The sequence below is a fragment of the Schistosoma mansoni genome, chromosome 2, assembly GCF_000237925.1.
Source record: "Schistosoma mansoni strain Puerto Rico chromosome 2, complete genome".
Classification (NCBI taxonomy): Eukaryota; Metazoa; Platyhelminthes; class Trematoda; order Strigeidida; family Schistosomatidae; genus Schistosoma; species Schistosoma mansoni.
Genome location: NC_031496.1, coordinates 25,561,063 through 25,568,962, shown reverse-complemented (window position 1 = coordinate 25,568,962; position 7,900 = coordinate 25,561,063). Strand labels below are relative to the sequence as shown.

The 7,900-nt window shown below is 36.8% G+C and overlaps 1 protein-coding gene and 3 non-coding genes across 4 annotated transcripts in view; 1 reads left to right on the top strand and 3 right to left on the bottom strand.

Annotated features, from left to right (window-relative positions):
- Nucleotides 1-1,487: 1,487 nt before the first annotated feature.
- Smp_142230 (cd63 antigen-like) overlaps nt 1,488-7,900 on the top strand; it is a gene marked incomplete at both ends in the record, with an annotated part of 8,224 nt that continues 1,811 nt past the window's right edge. The window contains 4 exons of the mRNA XM_018796203.1: nt 1,488-1,547; nt 1,589-1,777; nt 1,813-1,983; nt 2,017-2,118. Of these exons, the coding sequence (XP_018650439.1) occupies nt 1,488-1,547; nt 1,589-1,777; nt 1,813-1,983; nt 2,017-2,118 (522 nt within the window). The remainder of the gene's footprint in view (nt 1,548-1,588; nt 1,778-1,812; nt 1,984-2,016; nt 2,119-7,900) is intronic.
- On the bottom strand, nt 7,203-7,274 carry Smp_tRNA_02078_Pseudo_CGA.1.1. The gene has a single exon. It is a non-coding gene (tRNA).
- On the bottom strand, nt 7,274-7,345 carry Smp_tRNA_00236_Pseudo_CGA.1.1. The gene has a single exon. It is a non-coding gene (tRNA).
- On the bottom strand, nt 7,676-7,747 carry Smp_tRNA_01912_Pseudo_CGA.1.1. The gene has a single exon. It is a non-coding gene (tRNA).

The following is a 7,900-nucleotide window of genomic DNA, read 5'->3' as shown; positions in this document are numbered from 1 at the left end:
AGAGCATCCTATCATTTTTGTCCTGCAAACTGAGAGGAAGGTCGGGGTTGTCAATAAGGTTCATGATTATGACAGAGTCGTCACGAACCGTAATTGATTTCCCAGGTTTTCCAGGGCGTCTAGGTTTGGTATCTTGTTGTTTGGATGTCGAGGCGCGTTTTCGTTTCCTAGGCTCAGTGATGACCGGGCGGACAGTCTTGGGGGTAGACTGTGCAGCCAGAGCATCAACTGATTTCCGCACGATACTTGGGACGTTCGGTTTCGGCGGGGACGCTTGGGTTTTATTACTCCTGTTAACGTGAGTCCATCCACCTACAGGATTTTTGGGAACCACTGTCTCATTCAAGGACTGTTTCCTGGGGGACCCAAGTTTACTGAGGGAGTCGATGACAGTCGATGTTAAGATGGTGTTGAGTTTCAGCACATCATCACTCGTGCTGTTAACAGCACCGTCGATAACCGACCTGTCAGTATCTTTTTTCTTGTTTGCCCTATGCGTTCCAGCTTTGTTACCCGTCATGATGCTATCATTTACCAAATTCTTGGACAACTTAACTCTCAGACCTGTCAATAAAGTAATGATGGTACCCAACATAACTACCGTATCAGTGTTGCAGGTAACACATACCCACCTACGATCAGACTTGCTGAGTCTGCTATAGGCTGCTGCTGTTAGATCTGCACATGCCTCATGGAACCAACCTTTACAGTTGTCACATTGCATGCCAGATGTAACGGCAAAACGGCAACCAGGTCTTTTGCATGAATTTTTCATGGCTAGTGATTTAGACTGTCTTAAAAATACAAGCAGTAAATTTAGGACCGTTAAAAAAAACACACAGTAAACAAAAACTGGCAAAAATGTATAAAAACAGTTAACGATAAGCTAAAGCTAGCCTTTACGTGAAAACTATAAAAAAAAACCGATAGTGAGCTGAGGCAAAACCACAGTTAACTATTAATTTGAGTGAAACACAAAAAAAGAAGTAATCTAACGAACGTATAGCTCAGAATAGATTCTTTAGATCGGAAATGGTACTTTTGTTGCGTAAGAACACAGCAAAAGTTTGAGAAATGTAAATCACGTTAGGACTAAACTTCCCGTTCGAAAAGCGCGTTATTACTATTCGAATCTATGTGCCAACTAAGAAGTTTCGAAATAGTACAATTTAGGGCAAGTAGAACTACATGACCTCAAGCAAACGCAATATATTTGATGGTCGTAATAAACGCCCAATCAAGTACAAAGGAATCATCAATTAGTACAAATGACACGTATATCTACAGCTTGACAAACGTCAGACAGTAGCCATACTAAAATTTCTTCTCAAAAATAATTCGGTTCAGTGAGAGCGTTCAAGTATTGTTCATGTGAATCTACTTTTCTACCAGAGTCTTGTTAAGCTACGCCATTAATATTTTGAAGATCAAGGACGACCCTGAAGATATATAAACTTCATAAGCTGTTTCTGTGTAAACTTTCAAATATGGCCTGTGGTTATAAGTGTCTGAAGATTCTTTTAATGATATTCAATATTCTTATTTTCGTAAGTTAGATAACATATGATGAAAACGTTTTTCTTGAAAGGCATGTGGAATTGCTTTAATAGTGATCGGAAGTCTCTCTCGAATTGCTATTAATAATTATTCTTCCGAAAACGACTCAAATATCAATTGTCTCTTAATCTTCGTAATAGTCTTTGGATGCTTCCTACTTTTGCTTGGATTTCTCGGAGTTTGTGGGTTATCTACTGAAAATACTTATTGTCTAATCGTGGTAAATTCATATATTCACTAATTTTAAAAATCAAGTACACAGTTCTGCTTTCAGTTATGGTTGCAGCTGAAACAGCAGCAGGAATAGCGGCAGCCGTGCTAAGAGAAGACGTGAAAACTCAATTCTTATCTTTGGTTAAGAGCTTCGTTTCTGAATATGACAAGAATCCGAATTTCAAGAAATTCTTAGACAAGATACAACGAGAGGTATGCCACAATTAACTGTTTTTTACCTTTTAGTTTCAATGTTGCGGCTCTGAATCGTCAAACGACTACACATCGATTAGACAAACCATCCCCGATTCATGTAAAAATACAACATCCAAGGTTACTTACTCAGATGTAAGTTGAAAAGAATTTTGTTCAGTCTTCAAAGTATCCCTTTTGGTTTTATCTTTTTACAAAAGTCCGTGAGATCTGATGTTAGATCAAGAAAAAAATGTCCTATCTTTCTAATAAGTCTATTGTATTTAATATTTCAAAGATGTTTAAACCTACAAAATATGTTGCAATAATAACGAACACCGAAAGAGAGAAACTTACAATCACTGGTCCATGAGTGGAAGCCAGTACATCAACTTCAACGTCACAGTGTGTTTGAACGTTTGTATAAGCTTCAAATCTGGACAAAATGTTTTTCGAATTGCCTATCAACAGTAAATTTCAAAGTACTACAGTCTTCAGCCAACGCGACTGCTAAGGACTTACTGTTTCCTGAATTTATGAACCTGATCTTCTGTTATTAATAGAACAAGAGGTCCGTTGACCTATACTGTTGACTTATACACTTCAGGATTCAAGTATTTCAAGCCACAACTAAATCTGATAGTTCATATTCATACTTTCAGACGTTGGGCCCAATATCGTCCATTAACTTGATGAGTATCGCACACTGACTTTTTGTGGTGATCACGGTTGTAGAGATCTGATTTTTAAGTGAATCATGTCTGACCACATGCTTACTACCAGGCCTTTTTTTGAATGAGTCCTCAATAAAGAATAATGATTGCATAGTAGACACAGTTTTCAGTACGACGACAGATATGTTTAGTCGTTATGAATGTGGCTTGACTCATACTTTCACTTTTTACAGTCATGCATAGATGCCCTAAACCAGTAATTTTTGTATTTGACTGAGAAGCACGTCAAATCATAAATGTTTTCTTCACTTGCTCGCCACCAAAGTGTGTTGTTTCTGAGTGAGGCATGGTATAAACATAGCTGAATTTTCAAACTGATGACCAACTTTTCCAACCAATCCTGCATACTACACATTAGCTCCGTTCATTTCTAAAACAAAGACCATGTGCCTAAGATACCATATATCCGATGTTGAAAAGTTTGGACTTGTAGCAGCATAAATAGGGCAATTATTTCCTGCAACTTATTCTCTATTTATGTTAAATGTGATAACGTTATTTTGAATTTCAGGGTTGTTCAAACAAAGTTATCTCCTTCTTTGGAAAGTATATTGTTGCCGTTTTAGTAGCGGTATTTTCAGTTGATATCCTCCAATCACTGTGTATTGTTTTCGCTATCTGTGTTATCCGAGCTATCAAATCTGGCGATTCTGACTAAGATTAAAATGATCAAATATGTAGACACTATGTCTGATTTTTCAAGAGCTTTGAACTTCATAAAACTACATTTTTTCTTCCTCATATTTTTATTTTATTGTCATTTATTAAACAAAAAATGGAGTCTAGTATTCTATTCAAAAAATGCTAAAAACAAACCAAGGGTTACTTGACTTAAGGTTATGATATTGATCGAAAATATAAAATATAAATGATATTTTTGAGACTTCTATTTTCACTCATCTTTCCTAGTTCATCAAAAATGAAGTTAACTGAAATGCTGCTTCTTACCAAATGTGGTGTCGTGTCAGTGAAGTGTATAGACACTTCACATTCTACTACTTCTGTAACCTCACATTTGACAAACTACAAATATAGATTCGATAGGTTCAAACTAGTTGTAAATAAAACAACCTATTGGCAAGTAGTTTTAGGATAATGTCGATAGTATTGATAATTTTATCGGTTAAAACTTTGATCATTTTAAAGACTTAGAACTCAATCAAACACCTAAGTATTAAACTAAAACACCAGGTTATAATAAATGAGCAGGTTTAGATAGAGTGAAAGCAAATCATAGTCCGTTAGTTTAAGACCACTTTGTATGCTTTAAGCAATGAATCTAAGCCTAAATGTTGGACCTCTGTGCATGAAGCCAAATGTCTTGTGTTTAATCCTCAATGGAAGAACAATGCTAAGAGATCACATATCTGGACAAAACTGATACCCGGTGCCAACTGATTTTCAATAGTTATTTAACTAGAATACATCTGTGATGATAATGATGAAATAACTGTAGTTACTGACCCGAGTGGTGTTTTTTCGTTCCCTAGCTTTAGAAAAAATTGGTGAGATCGGCTTAACAGTGGAGATGACCGAACTTCGTTGCTTCTCACCAGGTCCCATATGTTTATCTCTGGAAGTTAAACAACAGTAGGTAAATGATGACTTTCTAGCATTGGTGTTGGTGAAAACTATTTAATGATGATGAACTTAATAAGAAGCGTTAGGCTCATACTTTGTGTTCACTTACACTTTTCAGCAAGTATCAACTATAAGCATCCAAACTTATACTAACTATCGCTATTACAAATATCTGAGTTCTGACTTATAATTAAAATTCGAAATGTTTACACTAACAGGTACCTGATATAATGTCTTATATCTGAAGATAATTGGATTCTATCGACCCGCCTGAAATTAGTCCTGAACCTACTGTTGGAACATACGTATTATTCATGATAGGTACTCGAGGAAAACGAATAAAATACTCCAAACTCAGACACAGACATAGATAAACTACAGCCCAAATATTTGAGATTACTACATACGGCCTTATGTATTTTTGATAACCGAGTAATACCCTATCAAGAAATGAATCAGTTCGTTATTATGAAGCACATACAACATTTGATATACCCGCATAAATGCCCCTTAAACCTTTTGAAGACAATTGTTTCCAATCAAACATGATACGAACAATAAACCTCTCCTTTTGTTCGTCTGAATTAAGTACCTACGCCTGTCACACCTCATTGAGTAATATAGGCCGCCCACCAGCATTCTCAATTCCACCCTGTCACGGGAAATCCATTCTACTTCTTTCAAGTCGCTATTCGTACTATTCATGTCTGCTTATATTTACCGGCGTAATGTGTTCTTTGGCCTTCCTCTTTTCCACTTCCCATCATGATTCCAAGCCAGTGCTTGCTTCGTGATGCAGTTTGGTAATTTTCGTAATGTATGTCCTACACACTTTCATCGTCTTTTTTTAATTTCCTCTTCATTTGAAAATTGTTTTATTCTCTGCCACAGTAGGCTGTTGCTGATGACATCCGACCATTAGAAATTGAATATCTTGCGTAGATAGTTGTTTAGAAATACCTGTACTATTTTGACCGTGTTTAGTCCTGTTTTCAGAAAACAACATCCTACACCTTCGGTAATATTCAACTAATACCAACACTATTTGTGTTCAACAAGTGAACAATTTCAGTAGATCGTAACTCAGCATTTCATGAACAGAGTCTCCATCATTTTCCATTCAATTTTTTTTGAAAATGTGAATAATTAGTTTATTTCAATGAATTGATAATCAAAATTTAACATGATTAAGAAAATGGATTCGATCTGTTCCACGGAATTTTAATGGAATCATGCTGAACTTTTGAAGTGACATAACAATAGAAGTAGTAGGTAATGGTATACTTAACTAATATAATTATAAGAATGTTGTCACAGTATGAAATGTTTGCAAATTAGTGCCTAACCGTTTTCATTTTTCACATTTGAAGTAAAAAAACCACTAGTAACCAACTCAATGAAAACGTGATAAACGAATGATTGATTGAACATTAGTTTCAAGAATAGGCAGTGTATAAGAACCTCATGTCGGTGAAAACTGTTTATTATGAAACAGATTATATCATAATATTGGATCATTGAGACTATTAGTCACATAGAATTCGACCACCACTACAGGAAGTTACCAAGATATGCTCGTCAATAGGTTATAATTTTTGGAATCTAATCCATTCAGAATTATGACATCTATTTATCTAATGAGTTACTGCTTCATACACAGTTTGCAATCGCCTACTGAATATTCGTTTAGGCTATTTGTAAGCTAATCACCACTGATAATATGATAATTATCACTGTAAAGTCAAGTTACACAACTTGCACTCTTGATAAATTTGAATAAAGTAAGGACCATTAAAGATGTTCAGAATTCTATGAATCCATTTTACAGAGGTAATTATCATCAGGCAATTTAGATCATTAAAATTATGTAACGTCTCATTTTTCAACTACATACTGATGTTGACGCCACTGTGCTGCTTCATTGCATTACCATTCATTACAAACACAATGAAACAAGTTCATTGACCTAAAGTACCATTCAATCTTTCACCAAACATTATGATTTACTAAACCCTGTAATCAATTATTATTCTCATAATCCTATGACATCGTCTTAAAAGTTGTATCTTCCTTGAATTGGAGCATTTTATTTTTGCCTAATTTGGATGTGTGACTATAGCGAATGAAGAAAATTTATTAAGAATTGAATATCGCTCATTCATATGTAGTGACCTGCTTTTCTCGACGTGAACACGATTGGTATAATGGAAACAATTATTATTATCACCAATTGTACCAGTGATTGTTTTACCGTAATCGTACTGTATCAAAGTCACTTCTTGTTCCGCTCTCCATCTTGTTGTTTCGAACTTTCTTACGCTCTGCTCTTATTGCCTGTAATCTTTGGTACGTCTAGGTATTCATTCGATACCATGAGATCGCCAATAAATATACTTTATCTGGACCAGTTACAGTCTTCTGGTTTGCGAGTTATCAAAGGGACCAAGTCGTTTTTGGGCACGTAATCTTATTGTAGTGGAGATCATAGTCACTCACGACTCGACGCTATCTACACATATGTCAACATTTCTTGACAATATAATAAGAGTGAAATATACTTGAACACACATTGAAATAATATTCATCCGTCGTGGTTGGCCAAAGGATAGATAAAGGGGATTAAGAGTTCTATTCTCGCTCACTTGGTGGACACAGGTCATCAGGTTGAACTGAATAAAGCTTTTAAGGTTATCTACCATATTCCATCAAATTTGCCACATGGTTTACGAGCTCGTCTATTACACATAGCTGAATCCATCGCAATTCATATACACAAACCGAACCTTTGTGTCCAAAAGAAGTTTGTACAACCACTCTCGCTACCTTGGCCATCGGTATAGCGGAGTTTGTAGCAGAATTTCGGTAAACAATTATCTTATTCTTATAGAGTTGAGATCATGAGTCAATTGAAGCTAGACTACCATGGAAAACCTGGAAGCACTGGACGGCCGTTTCGTCCTATTATGGGACTCCTCAGCAGTGCGCGTCCACGAACCCACTCTCGCGGGATTCGAACCCAGGACCTACCAGTTTCGAGCCGAAGCCCTTAACCGATAGACCACTGAGCTGGCATCCAACGGTGTTAATTTCTAACTTCAACTGATTCACGAAATTGAGCAACCATTCACCAATGTCATCAGTGAGTTCCTATCTCACAACAGACCTGGTTGAACTCCACCGGTTACTGCTTCTCACTAGAACTCCAGGAAATACCTCAAGGAGTCAGTCACTAGTGAGCACCTGATTATTATCAGACAGGGGTTTTGTGGAGATTTTAGTATTTTTATAGAGTTGAGATCATGAGTCAATTGAAGCTAGACTACCATGGAAAACCTGGAAGCACTGGACGGCCGTTTCGTCCTATTATGGGACTCCTCAGCAGTGCGCGTCCACGAACCCACTCTCGCGGGATTCGAACCCAGGACCTACCAGTTTCGAGCCGAAGCCCTTAACCGATAGACCACTGAGCTGGCATCCAACGGTGTTAATTTCTAACTTCAACTGATTCACGAAATTGAGCAACCATTAAGCAATGTCATCAGTGAGTTCCTATCTCACAACCCACAAGGTGAACTCCACCGGTTACTGCTTCTCACTAGAACTCCCAGGAAATACCTCAAGGA